Source organism: Medicago sativa, chromosome 7 (assembly GCF_051527215.1).
Source record: "Medicago sativa cultivar Bolivia chromosome 7, Bolivia_mono, whole genome shotgun sequence".
Lineage (NCBI taxonomy): Eukaryota > Viridiplantae > Streptophyta > Magnoliopsida > Fabales > Fabaceae > Medicago > Medicago sativa.
In genome coordinates this window covers 73924775-73952750 of record NC_140755.1, presented here as the reverse complement: position 1 = coordinate 73952750, position 27976 = coordinate 73924775, and the positions used below count along the sequence as shown (strand labels likewise).

The 27976-nt window shown below is 32.2% G+C and overlaps 2 protein-coding genes and 3 pseudogenes across 3 annotated transcripts; all 5 read right to left on the bottom strand.

Moving 5' to 3' along the window:
* Window positions 1–14: 14 nt before the first annotated feature.
* LOC146908359 (non-specific lipid-transfer protein-like) lies at window positions 15–723 on the bottom strand. The gene is made up of 2 exons (XM_085730948.1): window positions 318–723; window positions 15–145 (listed from the first exon to the last, which is right to left on the bottom strand). Exons 1-2 carry the CDS (start codon window positions 668–670, stop codon window positions 136–138), a joined length of 363 nt encoding a protein of 120 aa, XP_085587074.1. The 5' UTR covers window positions 671–723; the 3' UTR covers window positions 15–135.
* LOC146908355 (non-specific lipid-transfer protein-like) lies at window positions 17–26765 on the bottom strand. 2 transcript variants are annotated; one of them, XM_085730947.1, is made up of 2 exons: window positions 26334–26765; window positions 17–145 (listed from the first exon to the last, which is right to left on the bottom strand). In XM_085730947.1, exons 1-2 carry the CDS (start codon window positions 26687–26689, stop codon window positions 136–138), a joined length of 366 nt encoding a protein of 121 aa, XP_085587073.1. In that variant the 5' UTR covers window positions 26690–26765; the 3' UTR covers window positions 17–135. The 2 variants fall into 2 exon arrangements, with proteins under 2 accessions (XP_085587073.1, XP_085587072.1); XM_085730946.1 differs by lacking the exon at window positions 17–145 and adding an exon at window positions 25916–26135 and having other exon boundaries at window positions 26334–26763.
* On the bottom strand, window positions 12652–13297 carry LOC146908358 (agamous-like MADS-box protein AGL62 pseudogene; annotated as a pseudogene).
* On the bottom strand, window positions 18866–19671 carry LOC146908357 (agamous-like MADS-box protein AGL62 pseudogene; annotated as a pseudogene).
* Window positions 23166–25069, bottom strand: LOC146908356 (uncharacterized; annotated as a pseudogene).
* Window positions 26766–27976: the final 1211 nt, after the last annotated feature.

The window sequence follows — 27976 nt, the reverse complement described above, 5'->3', positions numbered from 1 at the left end:
AATAGAAAAAGATGCAAAGCCATCTTTTTATTTTTCGTAAGAGTAAAGTCATCCCTTTATTCTGCCTGTATTGGTTATTACCACAAACCAAGTATTACTTATTCATTAGGCACCAACCCTTCAAGCTGCTCAATACTAGTTTACCCTGCAATTAGTAAAGTGAAATTGATATTAGTTTTCTTTACAAATCTATTACTGTTTTTCTTCTAGTTCCTAAAAAACACACACACATGTGTAACAACACAGCAGAATATATAAATTTTACGTAATAGTGTAAATATGAAATAAAAAAAGAGGGTTGATGGTGAGAGATGTACTTGCTGCAATCCATGTCAGGGCTAATCTCATAGCCCAAGTCAACACCACAGTCTTTAGGCATGGCAGCAACGGCAGGAAGATTGAGTCCAGGTGTGTCGATGATAATGAATTTGACACAACCGCAACAACCTCGACGATCTTGGGGAGTATGGGTTTGGTTATGTAAAGTCTTAATCGCATTGCAACATGGTTCAGGGGGAGGAGGTGGACCTGGGTGTGTTGCGTACTCAAGGCATGGTATTAAAGTTTGTTCCATTTCAACACATGAAGGGGCAGCATTGGCTAGTGGAATGCCCAAAACCAAGCATATCATAGCCAAACAAGTAACCTTGTCAAGCATTGAACTAGCCATGATTTGGATATTTTGGAAGAGAAATGCAATTCAAGTATGTTAGGGAGTGTGGATTTGGTGAATGGTTGTGTTATGGTGGTGTGCCTATCTAATTAATGGCTATTTATAGAGAATATACGGCAACTCAACTCAAGAGTAAACGATCATCAAAATAAAAAAATATATATATTTCCTTTGTATTTTATTAAATGTCATTTTGGATAAATATTTTTGTTTTGTTTTTTTAAGAGGCTAAAATGGAATATATTACCAAATCAAAATATCATTCCTAGCACAAGGTGTACCAAGGAAGAACAAAAGAGTCATAACAATATTTACATGATGAAAACCGAAAAAATAATAACAAAGCAAAGAAAGAAATAACTACTAGCCAATGCCCAACATAGTAAATGGACTAAGGCACCATTCATGATAATTTAATGGAAGAGAGGCAAATTTCGCCTTCAACCACATGAAGGAAAGTGACTTAATCTTGTCTACCTACTGTAATATTGAGCATTCTTTACCATTAAATATCATGTTATTTCTTTCTTTCCAAGTTTCTCACACGATAGCAAACCAAAGCACCTGCATAATTGGTCGCCGCGCCTTAGCACCACCACCGACATAGCTGAATTGATTATAATGATCTGCTACATAACAAGGGGTAACCAAAAAAAAACTAGCCACCGATAAATGAAATGCCAAACTGATCCAAAACTGCTACAATGTAATAATAAATGAGATGAAGTTTCCAAAGAACCGCACCCAATAACACACATCTGAGAAGCGTTATCAATAACTTCACGGCGAAATATATTATCCTTTGTGGACAACCTATCTCGAAACAGACGCCAAGCAAAAAGCATAATATTCAGAGGGATATCCTTATGCCAAACCAGTTAAATATTTTTGTTTTGTTGTAATGATAGTTTTAAAAACCGGTTAAGACCGGCCAGTCGAACTGGGGGGTGTGCCGGTTCAAACTATTTATTGGATCGCTAAAAATCGGTGACTTGGCCGGTTTTCTAGCAACCCGGTTTAATAATTATTTTATGTTTACTGTCCTACTTAGTCGTTAATTAGCTCCATTATGCACAGTTTTATGTAAGTATACTACATCTTCATTTTTTCATGGAACAACACATCGTTTTTCTTTGTTAATAAAACACATCATTATTAAATATAATATTTACACAATAGTCATATACATATCATCTCTCCCCTCAAAAAAAAATATACATATATTTTTGTTTATAAAAATCTACATATAATATTAATATTAATAAATATGCAAAACAATTACTCAAAAAAAATATGCAAAACAAAATTTATTTCTTTAAAAAAAATTATAGCTATACAAATATTAACATATAAATTCCTTCAAAAAAAATATTAATATATAGATTACATGTCAGTTTTTTAGTTTTTAAGTGGTCAAGTCATCAGTTCAATCCGATTTAATCTAGTTAAATACATATAAAAATTTTAATCTTAAGACCGAGGCATCTAACCGAGTTATTCAATTTAATCTGATTCAATCATGCGGTTCAATCAGTAACTCAATGGTTCGACCATCCCAGTGACCATTATCTTTGCCAAGACAATGACCCAGCCAAATTTTAAGACTATGGTCATACACAAATCTGGATTTACTGCTGTTACAGTTTAGGACCGTCCGATCTAAATCGTGTGGTCGAGATTGTTTAGAATGATTTGACAACTGAGTTAATTTACACTGTACGATCTATAATTAACGACTGAGATGCAAAACAACGGCAAAACAGGATGCTTTTTTACAGCAGGGAATCTCAGTCCGTCATACGCTCTCAAGAGTATATCATTTTACGATATCAATACATCATTAACGTTTTTTTTTGTCAAGCAATACATCATTAACGTTATTTTCTTAATATGCTTTTTTATTGTTTATTTGTTTCAATCTCGCTTTAACATGTCATTTATGAAGGAAAATTTTATAAAATTACTTATAATTTTGTTTTCTAATACAGAATTAACTATTTTTTTAATATATGTGAAAAGGTCAAAACAACTTATAATAATATAAAGAGAAGTAGATATCTACTTTTGTACTGGTAGGAAATATATTTCATTCTTGGGGAATTATGAACACTCTACAATGTATGCATTGTGCACCAATCGAATAAAGTCAGACAAATAATTTTTTGGATAAAAATATTAATTTGAATTCCCTTGAAAAAATAGTCTTTAATTAAAACTTGTGAACTATTGGAGTATAATTTATTTTTTTACAAATATTTTTTTTGGTGGCCGAGGTTCGAACCTCGGACCTTGCATATTTAATGCATTGTTCATACTAACTGAGGTAAGCTCACAAGAACTTTTTAATTGGTTACGCAAATCAATAATTGATAAAATATGTAGTTTCTAAATGGACCAAAATATTATAAAAATTATTCTGAAAAAAAAAAGACTTACTCATTTTTATGTTTTTTTATACGTCATTTTTCTTTTTTGACGTAAAAAAAGATAAAAAACCATATTTGATTTTATTTTTTCCATTTTCCGAAGACTAACTAAGTTTCCTTATTTTTTTCCTTAAAAAAAAGTTTTCTTACTTTTTATAAAGACTAATGTGAAAATTTACTCAAATAGTCAAATCTCAAAAAATAAAAAATGAAATAGCTCCAGTTGGATCTCCTTCATTGGATTCCCAATCCACGAGTACAACAGTCGTCTCCCCAAATTATACTGTATATCCATTGTTTTCAAGAGGGAATTAGGGCCCTCCAGTTAAGAAACACATGGTGTTTGATCCTCCTCCATCAAAGGATAATGAGGTAAAGTAATGAAAATAAAAAAAATGTTAACGAGTGCTCCTAAGACACTAGTTAAGGAAGTTAAAAGAAGAAAGTGAAAGTAAAAAAAAACACTTTTTAATCTTTTAATGCATTGATTACACAGTTTTCAAGACAAATATTACCATATTTGCTTCCTTAACTAGTGCCCCTATGCCCCAGAGGCACTGGTTAACAAGACCCATAATATAATAATAAATGCCACTGAGGCACTGATCAAAGTAAAGGAAAATAATTTGCCAATAAAAAATAAATATTTGGCACCATGAACAATATAAGTTAAATCTTTATTTGATTGGGATATATTCCATTTTATAAGTAGATATGATAAGATAAAATAAACATATAATTAAACGTAATATAAAATAAAAAAAGACAAACATGGCAGTAGTCGTCTTTTTAAGGAAATGCTAGTAGTAGTAGTCACCTTGATTTCAATTATTATTTTTTTTTTTTGTGCATTTATTGATTCGACTAGTATCTTTAATATTCAATCATGCAATTTTATTTGGGAGAAAATATCTTTTATTATAAAAGCTAGAGTTGTTTAGTTAAGATGTTTGCTCTAATCCCTAGCATTTTTCCCTCCTAATCTAATCTCCCAACCACAGCCGTTGATTCAATCTCAGTTTTCAAACTCCTCATTTTCTCTCTCATAAAGAAACGTCATAATGGCAATTGAAAACGTAGTTGATGCAAATCAAGTCAGTAAACTATTGTCCTCTCTAACTATTGTCCTCTCCTACCATCATTTTTACGTCCAGAAACTCCTATTTTTATATTAACGATTGCATTCCCATTATCCTCTCCTACCATCATTTTTACGTCAAAACATCCTTTATTATCCTTCCTTTATTATAAAAGCTAGACCTGTCTGGCTATCATGTTTGCCCTAATTCACCCTTCTTTGCCCTAATCCCTAGCATTTTTCCCTCCTAAACATGTACTAATTAGGGGTGTTCAAAACCGAACCAACCCAATAGAAAAACCGTAACCCAAACCAATCCAAACCGAAACCGCAAAAAACCGCACTTAGTTCGGATGAATTCGGATGACTTTTGCACTGAACCGCGCGGTTTGGTTCGGTTTGCGGTTTGCATCTCAGCAACCGAACCAAACCAAACCAAACCGCAAGAATAATCAATATTACTTAAACTTGTACTAGCCCAATTACATAGCTCAAGAATAATCTCTTTTGATTCGATTTTTCCATTGTTGCACCATCAGGTTCGATTCTAATTCATTTCCAGTGATGAATTTGTTTCTTTTTCTTCCCAATAATTTGTTTCATGCTTATGTTTCTTCTTAATTTTACCTATTTTGATATAAGTTTTGTTTGGTTTTAATCTGGTTAGTTTTAATCTGGTTAGAACTCCTATGTTTATTTTGTAACAGGTTGGAAATATTAGAGTTAAAGTAATATTTTTTTTATCTCGCGATAAACCGCACCAACCGAACCAATCCAAACCGCATTGGTTTGGTTTGGATGACTTTTTAAAAATCAACCGAACCAAACCAAACCGCATGCTTTTTTATCTCGCGGTTTGGATGACTTTTATGCTCAAAACCGAACCAAACCGCACCGCGAACACCCCTAGTACTAATGACCAATCTAATCTCATCCGTTCAACCTTTATTTTCACACTTGATCACACCCGTTGATTCAAAGTCTACAAATTTTCTCTCATATTACTTAGTTAATGCAATTAAAGACGTATTTAATGCAAATAAAATCGGTCAACAATCCCCTAACTAATTGCTGATCAAAAGGTGTTCTTCGTACTGAAATTACAATGTTTCACACATACATTTTTTAAATAAAGTCGAAATTATATGTCATTAACTATAATTAAATTGCTATAACTAATTGCTTTAAATAAAATTATATGCCACTGTCCAAAAAGTATTTCAACTTCTCTCAAAATAAAAAAAAAAGTATTTCGACTAAATAGGAATTATTTTAAATATTTCTATAAAATAGGCTGGTAATTAATTGCTTTTAATTTTCACAATGAATGAGAATTACTACCAAAAGAAGCACAATGATCATTCACATTAATTAGCATTCTATAAAATGTTGTATTCTCCTTATAACTTTGGTGCATATTTTCGAATCAAAGCCTTAAAAAAACATATGATCCTATAATTTTATGATGTTAGACCTTACGACAACAAAAAATATCACGGATTTCGCTCTATACTCATGCTCATGTATATTTTGTTTAATAGAAACTTTATGTTAATATCATCTTATTACTCTTATTTTTTGATGAGTGAAATATACCGTAGCTATGGAACAACAATAATATATTAACATTGTTCCTTCGCAGATGTTACACTATGGGAGTATCACGTTGAAGATCCTGCATTTATGCAACTGCTGAAGCTAAAGTGGCGCACATATCATGTGCAGTACCACCCAGACGAGGTATTTTATACAAAAAATCCTGGAACTCAATCATACTGTTAGAAAGTAAAATAGGAGAAAGAAAATATTTTGCTATTTAGTTGCTATAAAGAGCATAATTGATTTATTTTGATATATGTTTCCAATACAGACACATTTGATATAGGGTATAGCTCTCAACAAGGAGATAGGCAATGAGTTGAATAGATATGCCACTTTAATCGATCCAGGACTCAATCAATTTGAGGTTGTCGTGGATAAATATAATGGAAAGTTGTATTTCTCTCATGGAATAGAAGAACTGAACAAGGCCTATAAATTAGAGCATGGTGGCTGGATATCTCTGATCTATACTTTTCCTCAACTTTTTGTGATTCGGGTTCACGATCGCTATAACTATGAAATCAAGTATCCGAGTTATCTCCCTCCTTTACGTTTAAGGCTACCACAATTAATTTACGGTCCTAATGCAGCACCTGGATCTGTCCAGATCGACTACCCCGCTCATTATCCCCACATATGCGACTGTTTTAAATTTAGTGTCACCAAATGGTTAACACTCGCAGATGTAACATCTGATCAACTGGTATACAATCTTTATAGATTTAGTCACATATTTCAGTTTGTTATTTGTCAACGTCGATTTATTTATAAGATCTCATATGTGTCTGTTTTCTTATTTTACACAGACTTTCTCCTATGCTAAAGTATTTGATAGCATCGTTGACAAGAATTGCAAAGAATTGACAATTATTGACAATAGCGGACATCATTGGTTGTTCAATGTGTTCATTCTTTTTGACAAGGACGAACTCAAGTTTGGAGAGGATTGGAAAATGTTTTGCACCGCAAGGAATCTGTACGAGTGGAAGGCATTAAGGCTTGGAGCAAAAACTTTGGCCCCCAATGCATTCCTATTTTGCACATTTGATTTTTAGTTGTCTGATGGTTTTGATTACGTGCTATCTAATGTCATGTAATTCCTATTTGATATGTTTTTATTATTTTCAATTGAAGGATGTTATGTTTTGGTTGCTTCATTATTTTCATCTATTGTAGACTTTTATATATTGCGATTGGAAACCAGATTAATTATATTTGCTTAAAGAAACCAGAATAAGTTCATCTATTAATCTTATTGTTGCAGTCTAAACAAATACTAAAACTAGAATAAAAATAGTGAAAAAATACAGTCACCGATTTGTAGAAATAATAATAATAGTCATCATGGCTCTTTGATTAATTATATCTTATTGTTGCAATCTAAACAAATACTAAAACTAGAATAAGAATAGTGAAAAAAAATACAGTCACCGATTTGTAGAAATAATAATAATAATAGTCATCATGGCTCTTTGATTAATTATGTAGTGATCATGTCTCAAACCATGGACGATAAAGGCCATTTGATTTGCAATATAAGGTCTTAAGAGATCAACATATTTATTTCTTAGAAACCGACAAAATAGGTATATCGTCACATGAGAAATCAAATTTGAATTACTCCATGAGAACGTAGTTAATGCTAATTAAAAAACAAATAACTTACTTAATGCTAATTAAAAACGAATAATACACTTTTAATGCAATTAACAACGAATGACGCACGGTTAATGGCAATTAAGAGCGTAGTTAATGGCTTGAAAACTTAGTTAATGGCAATTGAAAACTTTTAACTTGCATATTTTCCTATAAGAATCGTTTTTAATTGCTTTTATGCATTATGCACTAATTACTCTACCAATTACTACCTATTAAAAGCATTTATGACGTACTGATATCAATTGGTCACGAAAAACTTAATACACAGAGAACTTAATCGACTATGCTATATATGCTATATATCAAATATGCTCCAATAACAAAAAATAACCACGAAAAATATATTAAACACATTTGTCACGCTATATGGAAAAGCTTTGCATCAATATGCACAGAAAATTTAACAACAAATATTGCATCACGAAAAAAATTGATGCAATATATTTTTTGTTAAATTTTCTGTTTCCATTCTTTACGGTAATGACACTTTTTTTGATGCTCTCCATTTTTCTTTATGACATGACTTAAGATCGAGCAGTGTAGGGCTATGTGCAATTTTGTTAACAAGTATTCAATTTTGTTAACTATCATTTCATTTTGTTATGTATGATATAAAACTTCTATCGGCTATATATGGTTACATTATTTTCATTGATTCGATTAACTTCTATGTGGTAGGACCCGTGCGGTAGCACGGGTAAATGGTCTAGTTATGCTAATGTTTATCTTGAAATCAAAACCTCTAATTAAATCGAAAGAAATTTCTTATCATCTCAACGAAATATTTTAAGTGAATACCTCTTTTACTTTTATTTCATTGTTTTTAAATTTTTGGGAAGGGTAAATACCTTTATAGCATATTTATTGACCAAATATTGTGTCGTACTTGAACCGAATGTGAACAATATATTTTTTTTTTGTGAATTAAATAATAAGATAAATTGTACCCAAAAAAATAATAAGCTAAAAATTAACGTGATCAATTCCCTTTTTACATTTATGGAGAATTTTATTCACAAGTAGTACTTGAAATTTTTATTGTAAATAGTAAAACGAAAATCGTGCAATGTTGAATAAGATTTGGCTTATACGCTCCAAAGTTATACTTCCACATCAACCGTCTTCATTCCTTCGTGTGGAAAGAGGATCTCTCCACCATTACTTGCCATAATTGTTTTTGTTTGCCTAAGCCAAAAATTTATTGAAGATAAAATAAAAAACAAAAACAAAAAAAAGTGAGGGAGCCTAACCCATGAAAAGAAAAAAACAATGAAAAGAAAAATAAAAATATTTAAAATGTGTATTCCTCAATAGATTTTCTACCCCCGTTTTTTTTTCTTCCTATGAGTGAGTATTACTTAATTGGGCTTCTGCGTATTATTTTCTCTTTTTGTTTTAAAAATCTTCAATGTCTAAGGCTTTTCACTTAGGGGTGTGTTTGTTTCAAGGCAATAAATTACATTCCTTGGAATGACATTCCTAGGAATAATATTTATAGGAATAACATTTTTACCCATTTGTTTGGTAAAAATTTAGATTTCTTGGAATGTTTTAGAAATTAAATAACTAAAAAAATTAAAATGGAAATAAATGTTAGTGGTACTTGTGAACTTAACTCAGTTGGTATGACAATGCATAAAATATGCAAGGTATGTGGTTCGAACCTCGGCCACCACAAAAAAAAAAATGTTAGTGGTAGTGAGAATTTATAGCATGTTTAGTTTTATTCCCATGTGAATGTTAGATTCCCATCCTTTAAGCATGAGAATAAAAATAGAAGAAATCATATTAAATAACATTCATGAGAATATAACATTCATGGAAACAAATTTTCAAAACTTGAAACAAACATGAGAATGTTGCATTTCCAATCTCACATTTTTGGGAATCATATTACAAACCATGAAACAAACACAAGGGAATGTTTTAGTAAAACAATTATTTAAATATCTAACATTTTTTTTCTCTGAATAATTAAATATCTAACAGTTTTTTTTGACAAGATTAAATATCTAACAGTTGTTGCTTTCTCTTTCTCATCGGTATATATTTTAAGGTTAAATATTATTTTGTTCTCTATAAATATATCAACTTTTCGTTTTATTCCATTTAATTATTTTTTTAAACTTTTAGTCCCCAGAATATTTTCAATCATCACTTTTGGTCTCTACAATTATTTCAACTCATATATACCCCTCATATATTTTTGAATGAAAAATTTCACGAAGGTTTAGAATATTATATTGAATTCTCAAAAAAAAAAAAATAACAAAATATAAATTAAATATGAATTATTTATGTTTTGTTAGAAATTCATATTTAATTTATATTTTGTAAAATAATCAATGTTTTGGTGAGAGATTCTTATAATATTCTAAAATATGAAGACTATACAAGAGTTCATGAGAGCGGTTGAGATAGCACATCAAAACAACTGGCATAACAGCCAATAGTTCCAATCAGGTTCCTTGGGAGCTTAGAAATATATGGCTCAATGTCATGACCATTTTAAATACAATGAACTACTTGATTTCTCACATTTTTAGGGAGGGGAATCAAGTAGCTCGCCTCCTTGCAAATCATTCTCTTACCATTCCTTCCATCAATGTTTGGCAAGAAGTTCCTGTATTTATTAAGGACTGTTATATCAAAAATAAACTAGGGTGGCCTAACTTTAGATATTGTATGTAATTTTGGAGTTTTGGTATAGTTCCCTCCAATTTGTACTTCTTGTATATATATATATATATATATATATATATATATATATATATATATATATATATATATATATATATATATATATATATATTGGTGTTGGTTGGCTTTTTGCCACTGCCCTTTTTTGCAAAAAAAAAAAAAAAAAGAAAAAGAGAACAAGACTATACAAGAGTTGACTTAAAAGAAAGGATTAAAAGTGGAGGTTAAAGTTGTTTGGGGGACTAAAAGTTAAAAACAAAAATTAGAAGAACTAAAATGAAAAATTGATATATTTATAAGAACAAAAACATATTTAACGCATAATCTATATGCTTAATTTCTTTTACATCTTTATAACTCAAAACTTGTTGTTTCTGAAATATCACTAACAATAGCATCTGATAAGGTCATACTAGCTACAACCATAGCCATTGGATGTGAATTTATTTCCAAATCAGAACAGAGTTGAATAGCATTCTCTTGTAACACTTCATCACTTCAAAAACCTATAGATGCATATTTTGGTATTCTTCTCTCTATTCTTATGTGTTAGCTGAATCAAATGAGATAGATCTAAATATCTCATGAAGAACGTTCTTTTTAGAACACTCTTCAATATGGCTGGAAATGAGTCGAGTTGAATCGAATTCGTCTGAGCTCGATTCGACTCGATAAGAATTGACTCGGCTTGAAACCCAACTTTAGTTCGATACGAACGTTTTTTTTAGTTCGAGCTCAGCTCCTTTAAAGTTCACGAACCACTCGGTTCGACTCGTTAGGTTCAACTCATTTGACAAAAAAAATTTATTGTCAATTATAGCTTGACCTTTTAATTAATTAAAAAAAACAAAAATTAAACTAAATAAAATAAAACTACAAGAGTATACCGGTCTTAAGACTACTTAAGAAAAAAGTACTACTTTATAATTAAAAGAAAACTATAACAATCGTGTAGCACAGTCCATGTAGCAGCGTAGTCCATGTAATGCAGCGCACTTCTCTTTTTATATCTACTCCTCCTGTCTGATGTTTTCAAACTCCTCCTGTCTGTATAAGTATGTTATTAGCTTCTTTTTTCTCTCTTTTATTATAATTATTGTTAATTAAATTAGTAATAATTCCTCTAAGAACAAGTACATAAATATTATTGGAATCTTGTAATAAACTACATATTAAGCAACACACACATATATAAATATATTATCGAGCTAGTTCATGAAACAATCGAATCGAAATATATACAACTCAAGTTCAGCTCATTTGGTTCATGAACCAAGTTCAACGAGATAATTGTCGAATCGAGTTTTGAACTATTGTCGAGTTGGTTCGATTCATTGTCAACCCTACTTCAACAAAGAAACACAAATACCATAGTTCATAAAAATAAATAAATGGAAATTCAATGAAAAACAAATCAACTGAAGGCTAGTGCAGTGCAAATGTAATAGTTGTAGAAACGTGACATCCTAACTATGTTGACACATCAAACTCCGTATAAATCATTTGCAGCACCACATAAAAATTATTATAAAAAAAATAAACCAGATCATAATCCAAGAACAACAAATCAACTGAATCTATAAGAAGGCAAAAGCATCCTATCATGATAAAAATCCTCAGAAAGCCACCATTAAACACTTAGGCATCCATAAATGAAAAATAAATATTTATTTGCTATAGTATGAGTCGTGCGAAAATGAACATAAGCACACGACCAAGTAGCTTTTCAGTTCTTTCTTTTGCCCATAATGTCTTCGTTCAAAAAGTGATTTGATCCTTTGTCGAGCTTTCAAAAATTCGTTAGTGTAAGGGTGAGTGTAAGCTAGCCCAATATGAACATATTATCTAGCCAATAAAATTTAACTTATTTATTTAGTATATGCAAAAAAAAAATCAATTTTTTTTTTTGAAGAAAAATATTCTATTTATTTAAATCGTCAGCCTTAGCCAATAAATATTTTCTCTAAGCTTAATTATAGACAAAAGTAGGTCAGGGAAAATGGATGTATCTAGTTCAAATTTCATATCAAATAAATAAATTTTTTTAGATCTATTTTTACTTATAATTAAAGTCAGAGAGCAGCATATTATATGAGTGTTCTATATCACCAATTATTAATGTAATAGGTGGATTTGATTGTTGGCATGAAATCAGAAAGTAAATTCAATGGATAGAGTTCCAACAGTAAACCATTCATTTTGTTTGATTTTAAATTACTGACTACTAATTATTTTGCCGCCAATGCTGAATGCTGATAATTCTTGACACACACTTGTTCCATCATATCAGCTATGCATAACTAGACAGAAGAAAAATCAAACATATTGGTAGATATTCTTGATTAAAGGAGATAAAAATTATCACTACGCATGAAAAGTATCAAATCAGCCAAAAAAATTAGTAGACAAACAAGCATAGCAGAGGGACCAACAAAGTAAATTAGCCACAAATTTAAAGGATTAATTCATATTTATTCCATAGCCTCTGGCAATATTTTCTACAGAACATATTATTACACCATATTATTGAAGCCATGGTGAGGCATCATTGATCCATCAAACAAATGAGGCTGCAATTGCAACATAGGGTTTTGAAAAAATTGTGTGGCAACATTTCAGCTTGTTGAGCATTTGGCTGATGATTGAGATAAATGTTCGAGGAAGAAGTGTTGCCAACAAAAAATGGAAGAGTTCGAGTTGCACCATGCTGAATTACAAGTTTCTTAAGCTCCTCCAAAGCCTTTTTGAATAATTTAAGTTGATCCCTATTCATCCCATCAACCAGACAAGCCCACCAAAAATTAGCCTACATTTCCTTGAGCGTGTTGTTGATTTGAGTAAGCTGAGCATTGAGTTCACGAACGTTGGCATTGCGGTGAGCCTCAATATGAGTTGCATGGTGCCGTTGTTTTGTGGTGGTACCAGAGAAAGATAGCGGTCTATGACCGTATCAAGATTGGGGTGACCAAAGGAAAATACCTTTCCATTAGGGGAGAATACAACGAGAGCAGCATCTGCACCACAAAGGGTGCAAAGCTCACTTGATTTCTTGAAGAGTCCGCTACGACGCTTTGAGAAAGTCACTTGCAGGTTGTTGTCGTTGCTCATCTTTTTCATCTCGATCTTTTGGCGACCTCGGCCTTTCTTTCTGCTCGACATGGCTGAGGCACAAACAGAGAGAACAAAGAAAAGGGTGGGTGATTGTGTGTTTGATATTTTAGAGTAAGAAATGACACATTGAAATTGGGTGTGAAGGGGTCATTTTGTATAGTCAATTTTTGTGTGTATGTGTTTTAAGTATTGTATTATGATTTTTCTTTGAATACCAGCCGTGCCTATCTTTTTCAAACGTTGCATCTTTTCATATTGTGATTTACTGAATTAGGAGATTCTTATCAAATCTCTTTTGCATGCCTTCTATGGCAGGAAAAAATGGTGCTTTTTGCAAATTTGTATATCTTACCTTATTCAGCAAACTATTTTTTTGAGAGAATTATTCAGCAAACTATTGGATATGCTAGCTGTACCTGGATGTTTCTAGAAATTTGCAATATGTTGTTTGATTCTTTGCCCATTGGTTAGTCTTCATCAACTTCAATTAACTTTATATTCATGTGTTGAATTCTTTGCTCATATGTTGAGTTCTCTAATGGATGCTTTAAAAAGTTCATTATTTAGGGTAATTTGAGAATAGATGAGGAAAGATGAATTCATATTGTTTAAAATTAATATAGGGCTTACCGACATATTGGTTGATCGGTTTGTTGTGTTTGGTTTTTACAATGAATTTTTGTTTCGTTTTCTATTGTTACCACTTATCACTAGTCTAAGGTAGATGGAGTGTAGACTTCAGACCTACTAATGTTTTTCATCAACGTTAAGATGAAAAAGTTAGTAAACTGGTATATCAATAGTTGACGTGAAAATCGTCTTTTTTGTATTTCTGAATTTGTTTAAGATGAAAAAGTTTCTAAGTCTTTCTTTCATATGACAAAAAATGAATGTCCAAAACCTGCATCAAATTATTGTACACTAATGTTATCTGATGAAATGTATTTTATACTTCTGTTTGCTAACTGCTTTGCATTCTTATATGCATTGATAATAAGTATTTTTTTCAACCAACTAATTGAAATCAAATTAGTTGATAATACTCCCTCCGAACTCTCTAAATATAAGCATCAATTTGAATGAAATTTTGATAATTTTGATAATACTCTCTGAGATGGATAAGAAGTCACTACTAGAGAGAAGCACCCTGAAATCTTGAGACCTGCAGATCTCAACAGAGAACCAAGCACAGTAGCATCAACTCAACCGATTTCAAAGACGTGTTTGAACCCAGATCGAGAGATGAGTCCAACACATTAGTAACCAAACAACCCTTTCAGGTTTAACAACCGAACCCTTTCGGGTTTAAGAAACCGAGCCACCGCAGATAATTGCTTCTTTTCCAAATAAACTCTACTATGTTTGGTAGAGGTGATTTATGAGAGAGAGAAATAGGTGAGAGAGAGATACAAGAGAAATGCTACATTTCTTCAGTTTGGTTCAGCAGAGAAATAGAGAAGAGAGACACACAGACGTGGGACCCACTGCTTTTTGGAGTCTTCACAAATCTGCAGCGAAAGAGAGAAGAAAGCCCAATATTTTGTCATCTTCCAGAATTACCCTTTGCTTTCTCCTCTTCCATTTGTTTAGATTTTTTTTTTTTTACTAATTATGCCAGCACATGATTATTTCCGTAAGAAAATAAAAAGAAGTATCAACACATGATGAATCCAACATACATGCCATAACATTTTTATTGAAACAAAAATAAGTGAGTTAATGTACAAAAAATCCAAAATCATTGTGTCGAATAAATATACAAAGTTATTGTAATAGTAGATTCAACGCAAGCGTAACATAAAATAAGTAAAACCATTGATTTAATAAGTACTATACAAAATGATACATTTAATTAATTACGTTGTGGTGTTGAAATAATAGTAATTGTTATTGAATATTTAATTAAAAGTGAAAAACCAAATGCTCTTTTTTTATATAGATATATCTACGTTGAGCAAATATAAAAATAATAGTATTTTTTAGCAGAAATAATAGTTAGTTAATAGATTAAATTAAATTGACTAATAATCATAAATTACATGTTTTTATTAAAGGACACTTTTGTCTTTTCAAAAAATTGTAACATCTCTTTCTCTTCTTTTTTTTTGAACAAACTAAAATGATATATATTAACAAAAATGATTCACCCCGCACAATGTGTGCAAGGGGCAAACCACCCAAAAGTATTTACACCAACAAAGTAACCACCGCAAGGAAGTTCCAACCAAAACAAAACAGATTACATGTGGACACCCATACACAGAATAGGGTGTTGCCACCAATCATGATAGCTATAACCAAAATTCGCCTGTTTTGACTTCAGCCATAAGAAAGAATTTAATTTAACCTGTTCGACAAGTGCATAAGGAGTAGAAACCTTGTTTTGGAACACCCGGTTGTTCATTTCCTTCCAAAGCACCCAAACAGAGGCAAACCAAATTATCTTCAAAAATGTATAAGTGGATCTTGGCAGCCCCGCCATTGAGGTGAATTGAATAAAATGTTGTCGTATGTTACTAGGAGTCACCGAAGAAATATGTAACCAACGGCAAACGTTATACCAAAGAGAGCTGAATATATTACAATGTAAAAACAAATGTGTTGCCGTTTCCAAACCTCCACAACCTGTAATACAAGCCGTGTCTGAATTTTGAATGACTTGCCTTTGCACCAAATTATCTTTCGTAGGTAGTCTATTGCGGAGAAGCCGCCAAACGAACACTGACACCTTTGACGGAATATGCTTTTGCCAAACATCATCAACCAAAGTCCTATCCAAAGGTTGACCGGTGGTGGTAAGAAAGTGATAGGCTCCCTTCACCGAGTAACCCTGAATAGGATCTAACAACCAGCGCCACGTGTCATGAACATTTTCCTGCAGAACAGTATTATTAAGTAAAATAGAACACTCCCTCGCTCCCTCCTCCTCCCAAGCAAACAGCCGACGCCTCCACACCCTCTCCCAACCCCCAACCGCACCAAAGTCCCTCCTCGCCTCCACCACCGAACACTCCTTATTCAACGCAAGATCATATAAGCGGGGGAAAGTAGTTTTCAAAGGAAAGTCCCCCACCCAAGTATCATGCCAAAATAAAGTATCATTACCATCTCCCACCACCCTACGGATGTTATTGTCAAACCACCTTCCGACACCCTCTCCCAACCCCTCCCGAATCCTACAAATCGACTGCCACCAAGCCGAACAATGTCTACCACCCTCCTTCAACCGCCCCCCCCCCCCTCCTCACCATAACGGGCTTTCAAAACTCGATACCATAAGCCCTCCTTCTCCACCAACATCCTCCAACACCACTTCCCCAACAAGGAAAAATTAAATGCTCCCACCCTCCTCACCCCCAATCCTCCCTCCTCCTTCGGAGTACAAATAGACTCCCAATTAATCCAGGCTATTTTCCTATTATCCTCACCACCCCCCCAGAAAAAAAATTTAAAAATAGATTCAATAGAAGAAATTATACCTGCAGGGGCCTTAAAAGAAATTATCTCTCTTCTTTCTCTTATATCAAACAACCCATCAAATCTACTCTATTTCTCTCTTCTCATACTCTCTCTCATCTATTTCTCTCTTCTCATTTTCTTCTCACAACCAAACACACCCAATAAGGGTAGTTACACACATATAAATGGTAGTTTGGTATTCACTCATAAAATGAAACAACAACTACATTAGCAACTTTTAAAATGAAACATCAACTACATTAGCAACTTTTCTTGATATGCTTGCTTATTTATATACGGAGACGGAGGGAGTGCAACTTTTCTTGATATGCTTGCTTATTTATATTTATTTATATATATGCTTGCTTATTTATATACGGAGACGGATTTATATATATGCTTGCTTATTTATATACGGATATGCTTGCTTATTTATATACGGAGACGGATATATATATGCTTGCTTATTTATATATTATATACGGAGACGGAGATATGCTTGCTTATTTATATACGGAGACGGATATATATATAACGGATATGCTTGCTTATTTATATACGGAGACGGATATATATATGCTTGCGTATTTATATATTATATACGGAGACGGAGATATGCTTGCTTATTTATATACGGAGACGGATATATATATATGCTTGATTTATATACGGAGACGGATATATATATAACGGATATGCTTGCTTATTTATATACGGAGACGGATATATATATGCTTGCGTATTTATATATTATATACGGAGACGGAGATATGCTTGCTTATTTATATACGGAGACGGATATATATATATATGCTTGCTTATTTATATACGGAGACGGAGGGAGTAAGTATTTTACAAATTCCTTTTTTTTTTTTTTTTGCGGTGGCCGGGGTTTGAACCCCGGACCTTGCATATCTTATGCATTGTCCATACCAACTGAGCTAAGCTCACATTGATAGATTTATAGCATCAATGAAAATTTAATGTGATCATCACTGTAACTAGGGTCTTGAACTTAATAGATGCCCAAAAGTTATCTCCACAAATAAGGTGCTTTGGGTCCTCTACGAAATTAATCATTGAGTCGCCAACGAGATATTTTTTTTTTTTTATACAAGGTTGGGTTGTTTTTTAAATGGGCGCGACTCCAAGAATCGAACTCAATTTTTTTCTTGAAGGAGAGTCATGTTACCACTCCCCTAATGCCGCGCTGGTAATTTTATAATCATTTTAACATATACCACAATCAAATATTTTGGCAAATAAGATCAAACTAATATATCGTTCCATTTGTAGTGAGATTTTTCCTATTGAAATGAAGTTTAATTGATTTTTTAATTAATAAATTAAAAATACCGTAAAAATGATAAATTGTTTAAATAAAAGGTAAAATTTGAAGACAAAAGTCTTGCCAAAACTATGTATTTCCCTTTAGATGTAATGCAATATATACAATACCATTAAACCAACTTATTAAAACTTGTGAAATTAATCAATATTACTTGTAAATAAGGCCGAAGGGATTAGTGAGTAAGCAGCTAATTACTTTGCACAGATGTTGTTATTTTCAACACACATTTGAGTTATCACTTAATTGGATCAGTTTCTTGGCACATGACTGCAGTCCATGCAATTTTTGAGATTGAGGAGAGACAAATGAAAAAATGAGAGAGATAGAAACCAAAATGGCAGGAGGGAGGGGCAGATCCTCTATCATTGATTTCATAAAATAAAAAATAAAAAAACAGCAATGTATAACTAGACAAAAGAAAAACCAGACATGTTATGGTATTCAATATTTTAGATTCTTGTGATTTTTTATTGAACTCTAAATTGCAACTTTAACAAAATCACAATGGCGTACTACGATTCTACCAAAACTTGATGTCAATCCAAACATACATATAGTTATTCTTGATTAGTAAAAAAAGGAGATGAAATCGTCATTAAGCATACAAAGTATCAAATTTGCATAAAAATTACTGGTTTACTAGACAAAACAAGTATATAAGAGGATTCAACAAAGAAAAGTGCTTTATTATAGATCAACGGTGCATATACTTTAGGCAACAAACTTATAATTACCCTTTCCTCTATCATCTATATAGTTCAAAATGATAACAGAGATATGATTAGACTCATAAACAAAAGTTTTAGTTTCAAGAGAGGGCATGGATGAGAAATTGAATTGGTTATGGATTTTCATATAACACAAGTAAAGTGGCGAAGCTGAACTTAATGACTCTAGAAACTTCAATAGAATCCGGGGGGTCCATATCCTCCTCCTTCCATATTGTTGAAGCCAATTAAATGAGGTTGCAACATAGGGTTATGAAAAATTTGTGGCGAAAACATCTCAGTTTGTTGAGGATTTGGCTGATAATGGAGAGGGATGTTAGAGGATAAATCATTACCAAGAGAAAATGGAAAAGTGTGAGCAGAAGCACCCTGAATTGCACTCCTATCAACATGTTGAGCAACAAGTTTCTTAAGCTCCACCAAAATCTTCTTGAATAATTCAAGCTGAGCCCTATTCATTCTATCAATTGGACAAGCCCACCAAAATTGAGCCTTGAACGCCTTGCACAAAAGGCTCAACTCATCACCACACTTTTCTCCTCGTCCAGTGTGTTGTTGATTTGAAACAACTCAGCATTGAGCTCACGCACTTTGGCGCTACGGTGAGCCTCAATGAATTCCATGGTGCTATTGTTTTGCGGTGGGATCCCAGAGAGATAGCGATCTATGACCGTATCAACATTTGGATGACCGAAAGAAAATACCTTTTCACTAGGTGAGAATACAACGAGAGCAACATCTACACCACAAAGGGTGCAAAGCTCATTGACTTTCTTGAAGAGCCCACTACGACGCTTTGAGAAAGTCACTTGGAGGTTGCTCTCGTTGCTCATCTTTTTCATCTCGATCTTTTGGCTACCACGACCTTTCCTTCCGCTCGACATGGTTGAAGTACAAAAAGATAAAATAGAAAAATGAAAAGGGTAGGTGGGTGTGTTTGTTACTTTAGACTGAGAAATGATATATTAAAATCGGATGCGAAGGAGTCATTTTATAGCCACTTTTTTATGTGTGTATATTCTAACTCATATTGTGATTTGACTTAAAAAAAACCAATCTGTGTTTATCTTTTTCAAACGTTACGTCTTTTCGTTACATTGAAATATTTATTGGATTGAGGGATTCTCGTCAAATCTCTTTTTGCAAGGCTAATATGACATGATATTCAATGCAAAAAAAATTGCGCTATTTTGTCAAATTAACTTGTATACAACTTAGGTTTTATGTACCTAAACATTTTTCAGGAATTTGCAATAATTATGTTCATATTCTTGTATTTATTAAATAAAAACAAGAGATTTTGGTACATTCTTCGAAATCTATCATATTTTCGTATACTTATTGTTAAAAAAGATACGAAGGGTCGTGATAACTTGTGTCTTTAGGGCACATGTTAAGCAACCTAATAATAAAAACCTTTTCTTGAATTATGTGCATTCAATTAATAAAAAGTAAAAAAAATAATTCAAATGCATTAATTACATTATAAAATATTTTTACTTGTGCCTTATGGATACAAGGTAACATTTCCCGAAAAGGAATACAAATAATATAATTTTTAAAATCAAAGCAGCAACCAATGGTAACATAGGGTTCACTTTTTATTTTCTTCTTTTTTGCCTTAATGCACTTTTGATTCTCATTAAAAAAATAAAAAGAAATTTTCGATCCTCATATTAAAAAAAGAAAAAGAAACTTTGGTCCTTCGTTTTAAAAACTAAAATTTTGGTTATCTACTTTAACTTTTTCTAGAATTCAAACCCTATTCTATTTTAGGGTTATTTTTGTTGATTTGACATATTCATTATGGATTGGACTACAAATTACTCCCACTTGAAATGGATTTGACTACAACACTTCAATATCATTAGCGAATAAGCCACATCAACGAAGATGACCCTAATGTAAAATATGAGTGGAAATTTTAGAGAATGTGAAATTGGAGGAACAGAAATCCAGTTTTAAAATATAGGGACAAAAATTTCATTTTTTAAAAATAGATAGATAAAAAACACATTTAAGCTTTTTTTTTTTTTTTATAAAAATGCAAATTATTATTGATATTGCAAGACAAAAGGTCAACAAGCAACACAAAAATATCACAATAAGATTATTGACGATAACAGACAGAAGAGTTAAAACTAATTTTAAAATTCCACAATTTTGTTTTTATTTTGTGTTAAACATTTCACTAGCTACTTAATATCTTTAAAACATGAGGCATATATTATTTGTGTCATTTCTTATCTAATTTTCAAAATGCAATGGATAGTAAAATGTACTATTATATACGTAACCTATTAATATTGATAGGATGAATGCCGGCAACACATTCTTTGTCACTCTCTTCTTAACAATCTTTTCGTAATTGATAGGTTTAAATTTAATTAGTGTGAATATGGTTGTTACCGGTGTCGTCGTGGTACTATCATATGGGTTAGGAACAACTCCGCCATTGGCACGGCCACCGGTTAGTGCACCGTAAATCTTGACTCATCCATCGCCAGGCTTCTCCCACACACTATTAATCTGGTTCTCAATCTCAATTGCAAGGTATACAGTATACTTTGAAGTCTTAAAGATTGTAGTCTCACAATAGTTTTGATTCTCGGTGAAGGTTAACATGGGAAAGACTAATCCTTTCCCACCATAGGAAAGGTTGCTTTTTAAGGACAGCTAGCAGTCAAACAGGCTGGGTAAAGCTTTTTTTTGGTGTGTTGGTTTGAACAAACAGAATTTAGAGCATTATAATACAAAATTTGGATTACACCCTCACCTATTAAAAACGCTACTTTTTACACCCCACTTGGCTATCTCACTCCAAAATATTTATATCGAAGCAATATTGTTTTATAGGATAATTAAAATACACAAACATATGGTTAACACTTTTCACTAACCACTAAATCAAGGTAATTATGCGTAAAAGGTAATTTATACTGAAATTCCAATGTTTTTTCACCACCAAAAAAAAAAAAAATCAATGTTTTTCTTTTTTTCTAGTTTTTAGCCTTAAAACTTGTGACCCCAGATTAATTTTGTGTTGAAAGGCTAATCATGTTTGTGCATATAAAAGGATAATAAATAATTTACAAAAATTTTCTGACAATGTAAATAAATAAAATGTGATAAATTCCCTAAAAAAATCAATATAATAATGAACATCAATTGTACCAAAAAATAAATTAATGAACATCAATAGTTAAGGGAAAAAAAATCCAATAAAAAATAAATTGACAGAATGATCCAATTAAGTACATTTTTTTCCAGTATTTAATGTAGGATCAGGCATAAACACAATCTCATATATCAATAAAAAAACAATTTCACGTTATTAATTTTTTTAAGAATATTTTCTTAAGCAATCTCATATTATTAATTAAAAAAAAAATATCAGATCAAATTAATGGCCGGATGATGGAATTTCATTCCATATATTAAGAATATCGTTTTTATTAAGAATTCCATATATTAAGAATATCGTTTTTCCACTATAATATAATAAAGTATAAAAAATTTAGTGGGAAGAGAAAAAACATTTTACAGAAAATTAATAGAATAGGCCCATTTGTCTAATATTGTAATTATAGCCCTTTAAATAAAATAACATTAAATCAATACAATGTGGGGTCATAATTTTTGTACAAATTTTAACACCAAAAAGTTAGCAATAGGTAGCAAGTGGTCCATCTGAACCATTGAATATTTTTATTAATATATCAAGGGTCAAAAATCATCTTTCCCATGGTGGGAAAGGATTCACCTTTCCCATGTTAACCTTCACCCTCATTAGTAGTGTGTGAGAGTAGCAACATTTCTTAATCTCTACTCCTTATGGTTCTTCACATAATAACCTCTCAGATTTAAGAAGCCAAGTTTGGCACCACTTACTTTAATTAACAAGTAATTTTTTATGAAAATCGTATGCCTAGAAGCTTTTGTAGACGTTCAAGTTGAATTTATTGTCTCTTGCTCTAAAAGGCATTTGTTAAAGCTTCTTTATGAATTAATTATCCTTTCTTGATAGAATGTACAATTCATTCTCTTGGATATCACTGCTCATTTGTGCTACTTGATTTTTGGCGTCTATGAATTGGATAGTTATTCATGTTCTTGATTAAAGAAGATAAAAATTATCATTACGCTTGCAAATTAAAGTATCAATTCAACATAAAAATTAATAATTTGAGACATAACAAGTATAGAAGAGGGACCAACAAAGAAAAGTGCTTTATTATAGATCAGCAGTACAATTACCTTAGGAAACAAACTTAAAATGGAATTCTTATTTATTCCTTAGCACATGACAAAATATATTCTACAGAACATATAATACCATAGCAAGAAACATTATTAGAATAAGAAATTAACTAGTTAGCTAATTCTTCTTGTTATCCTTTTGAGCAGCATGCAAGTCAGCAAAATAGCCTTGTGGGTTTTTCTCAAATTGCTCCCTTGAAATGTTGGATCCATCTCCACCAGGAGCTTTCATCGTATCACCTTTAGTGATACTGCCAACGTTGTCCTTGGGATTGTTTGCAGCAGCACCATTATTGCCATTTCCTTTGCTGTCCATAGTTCAAAATGATCAAAGAAATATAATTAGAGTATATATTAGATTAATAAAAAACAAGGTTTTTGTTTCAAGGGAGGGTATGAATAAGAAACTGAGCAGCTAGCTATGTCTTTATATAGAACACAAGTGAAGTGGTGAAGCTGATCTCATATCCTAGCTCTTAATGACTGTAGCGTCAATTTTCAAGGTCTCAACAAAAGTGCAGTCAATTGTTCACAATTCTGATGTTAATTTACCAATAAAGTGTGTGGCCGGTGTGTGTTAACCAATGCATTATGCATAATAGATTCATTTTTTTTAATTAAAGTTTTTAGATGGTTACTTAATTGTATTGGTGCTTCCATTTAGATCCCTATTCTCTAAGTTTTGGCCTAACTAAGATGGTAACAAATTCTTCCTTGTCTTTGACCCAAAGTAATCACCATGGCTTAGACACATTTGGGTTTAATTAGGCTGCCATCGAAATGAGCGATTCAGATAATCGATCTAAATTCTTTTTTCTCAAGGAGATTCATGTTTTTGACTCTCCTACTGCCTTGTTGGTAATGTTATACTCCTTGTTGCTCTTAATTAACAAGAGATGAAATATTTACTATGCATGCAGAGTATCAGGTCAACAGAAAGATTACTAGTACTAGTTTACTAGACAAAACAAGCATAAAAGAGGGTTTAACTAAGAAAAGTGTTCTATTATAGATCAACTAAGCATACCGTAGGCAACAAACTTATAGAATACCATTTCCTTAGAGGACATATTTCAAAATGTTAACCGAGATATAACTAGATTCATAAAACGGTTTGAGTTTCAAGACGGGACATGGATAACAAATTGAGTTGTTTATGGCTTTTAATACAACACAAGCTAATGACTGTAGAACTTCAAAAGAATCCAGGGGTCCATATCCTCGTCCTCCTATATCATTGAAGACAAACAAATGAGGTTGCAACATAGGGTTATGAAGAAATTGTGATAGAAATATTTGGGCTTGTTGAAGATTTGGCTGATGATGGAGAGGGATGTTAGAGGATGAAGCATTGCCAACAAAAAGTGGAAGAGTTTGAGCAGGTGCACCCCGAGTTATAATCCTATCAAAATGTTGTGCAACATGCCTCTTAAGCGCCTCCAAAGACTTCTTGACTAATTCAAGTTAAGCCCTATTCATCTCATAAATTGGACACACCCAACAAAATTGAGCCTTAGCCGCTTTACGCAAAAGGCTAAGCTCATCACCAAACTTCTTTTCACGTGTTATGTATGTTAGTCAGCTAAGACGTTGGCGCTCCAGTGATCCTCAATGAATTGCGTGATGTTGTTGTTTTGGGGTGGGACCCAAGAGAGATAGTGGTTTATGATTGTACCGACATTGGGGTTACCAAAGGAAAATGCCTTCTCACCAAGTGAGAATAACAAGAGCAACGTCTACACCACGAAAGGTGCAAAACTCACTAGCTTTCTTGAAGAGACTACTACGACGCTTTGAGAATGTCATTTGCAGATCACTCTCCTTGTTGTAGCGTCGCGAAAAATAAAGATATGGCCACGAGTATAAACACTCGCAACGATAACGGAGTCGCCACCGAACTTTATTTATCCCAAAAGAGGGAAAGGAAAATAACGATAAAACCTTGAGTGAACATGGTCTGTGAACCATGAGATGGGTTCGGAAGTTGGTTATGCGAGAGGAAGGTGTTAGCACCCCTCGCATCCATTGTACTCAACGGGAACCATTTAGGCTGAAGGTTCGCTTACTCTCACAGGTTTTATATAACATCGATGATCTTCTTATAGTTTTTGCTAGTTGTGGGTTATGCAACTTTTATTATATATCCAATTAATTTTGATGTTAAAAAATATAAAACCCTATATTTGAAGGGAGTGTGCCAATGAGGTTATTGAAATTAAAAGCAATACCTAACAGAGAAATGATGTTGAATTTGCTATATATTAAGTTCAGTTCGATTGAAATAGTTACTATATCTACCTAATTCCAAATATTGCAAACTTTTACGGTTATGGTTACCCAATGATTGAGGGGCAAAAACATAAACGATAAAATCGAATCGATGGCTCACAAGTACATGTTTCGAAGAAAAGGACTTTTTTTTTGTGGTGGTCAGGTTTAAACCCCGGATCTTCCATATATTATGCATTGTCCATACCAAGTGAGTTAAGTTCACGAGGACACGAAGAAAAAGACTAGAACAATGGAAAAAGACTCTCAAAAAGGAATAATGAAAATGTTAGAGAAAATCAAACAACTTACAATGAATTTTTTTTTGCCGGTTCATTTTAACCCCACCCCCTACCCAATGAGTTCAGGTATACCGAATCCCCGAGCTTTTTCCCTCTAGATAATCCGATTAAAGATTGTTTTTTGTCACTATTTTATATATTTTGCCAAAAAATATATTGTATTTTAATTATAATCTAATTAGATATTACTCTCAATATAATTAACTTTGTGCATGACAAAGGTACACACTATACTAATAATTACAGTAAAATGTAACTAGTTCAATTCAATGTAAGAATTAAGAGAGATGGCGGTAAATCCAAATGTCCAACAGATATTGATTATTTTGAATTGAAATATTTTAGATTTTATTTAATTATATATTTCGGTTACAACTTACAATCGGAGAAATTAAACCATTTTTTTTTGTAAGAGTAACATCATCTCGTTTATTCTGACTGTATTGGTTATTACCACAAACCAAGTATTACTTATTCATTAGGCATCAAGCCTTCAAGCTGCTCAATACTAGTTTACCCTGCAATTAGTAAAGAGAAATTGATATTAGTTTTCTTTACAAATATTTTACTGTTTTTCATTTAGTTCTTAAAAAACACACACATGTATTTTAGTCCCTAACATGTTGTAAATGTGTAACAACACAGCAGAATATATAAATTTTATGTAATAGTGTATATATGAAATAGGAAAATAGGGTTGATGGTAAGAGATGTACTTGCTGCAGTCCATGTCAGGGCTAATAATATAGCCTATGTCAACACCACAGTCTTTAGGGAGGGTAGCAACAGCAGGAAGATTGAGTCCAGGTATGCCGCCCATCATCGATTTGAGGCAACCGCAAACATCTCGACGATCTTGGGGAGTTTTGGATTGCTCATTTAAAGTCTTAACCGCATTGCAACATGGTTCAGGGGGAGAGATGGGTGGACCTGGGTGTGTTGCGTACGGAACGCATGGTGCTAAAGTTTGTTGCACTTCAGGACACGAAGGGGCAGAATTGGTTAGTGGAATGCCCAAAACCAAGCATATCATAGCCAAACAAGTAACCTTGGTAAGCATTGAACTAGCCATGATTTGGAAGTTCAGGAAGAGGAAATGCAATTCTAGTGTATTAGTGAGTGTGGATTGGTGAATGGTTGTGTTATAAACAAAAATGGCTATTTATAGAGAATAGGCGGCAACTCAACTTCCAATGTTTAACATTTACCTTGTAAGGATTGTTTTGCCCACAATCAATATCTCAAGATTAAACGATCATGAAAACTAAAAAATACATACTTCGATTACTAATTATAAACAAAAAATCAATATTTTAAGTTCATTCGTTAAATAATGTATTTGATTTATAATAAAGATCATATACATCATTTATTAGATAAATCTAAAATTTAGATTTTTGTTTATAATAAAGACCGTAGGGTGTATATATTTCGTTCGTATTTTATTAAATGTCATTTTGGATAAAAAAAAAATATTGATTTGTTATACTCTCTCAAGAGTATATCATTTTACTATATCATTACATAATTAATATTTTTTTATTATTATGTTTTGAGAAATGCTAATGAGTGCCTTAAAGGCGTTATTTAAGAACTTTAGATACTCCGCATTAGGTCAAAGTACGTCAGGTCACTAGTGCATATTGTCAATTAGATCATCTAATATAGGACGAAGGGAGTAGTAAATTTTATAGAAATTTGTGCATTCAACGCATCAGAAATTGAAGTTTTAAGTTTTTTTAAAGAATAACTTTTTAATTAGGATTAGGAATCCTTAAAGAGTGCCCTTAGGGCATTCTTTAACAAAGCCCTTATGTTTTTTATTGTTTACACCATCCGGACACTATTATAAGCAAAAATCAACATTTACATTCATTCATTAAATTATGTATGTGGTCTATAATAAAGATCTTAAACGTCATTAATTGATTGAATCTAAAATGTAATGTTTTGCTTATAATAGTGATCAAAGGGTATTTGTTTAATCTCTCTTTTCACATGTCATTTATGAAAGATAATTTTATAAAATCTCTCATAATTTTGTATTATAATACAAAATTAACTATTTTTCTTAATATATGTGAAAATTTCAAAACAACTTATAATAATTTACAGAGAAATAGATATCTAACGCAGTTTTGTCAAAAAAAAAAAGATATCTAACGCAGCAAAAACTCCTATATCTACTTATGTATTTAGGAAAAAAAAATCATTCTTCGAAAATTATAAACACTCTACAATGTATGGATAAAGTTCACTCAATAATTGAGGTGTTAAGAATTAAATGTGGAACTTTGGAAGGATTCACCACTTTCAACCATATTAACAGAAAAGGAATTGACCAAATAATGGGTCATAC

Bases quoted from the DNA above. Each gene is read 5' to 3' on its own strand.
- LOC146908359 (XM_085730948.1), bottom strand. From the start codon at position 670: ATGGCTAGTTCAATGCTTGACAAGGTTACTTGTTTGGCTATGATATGC.
- LOC146908355 (XM_085730947.1), bottom strand. From the start codon at position 26,689: ATGGCTAGTTCAATGCTTACCAAGGTTACTTGTTTGGCTATGATATGC.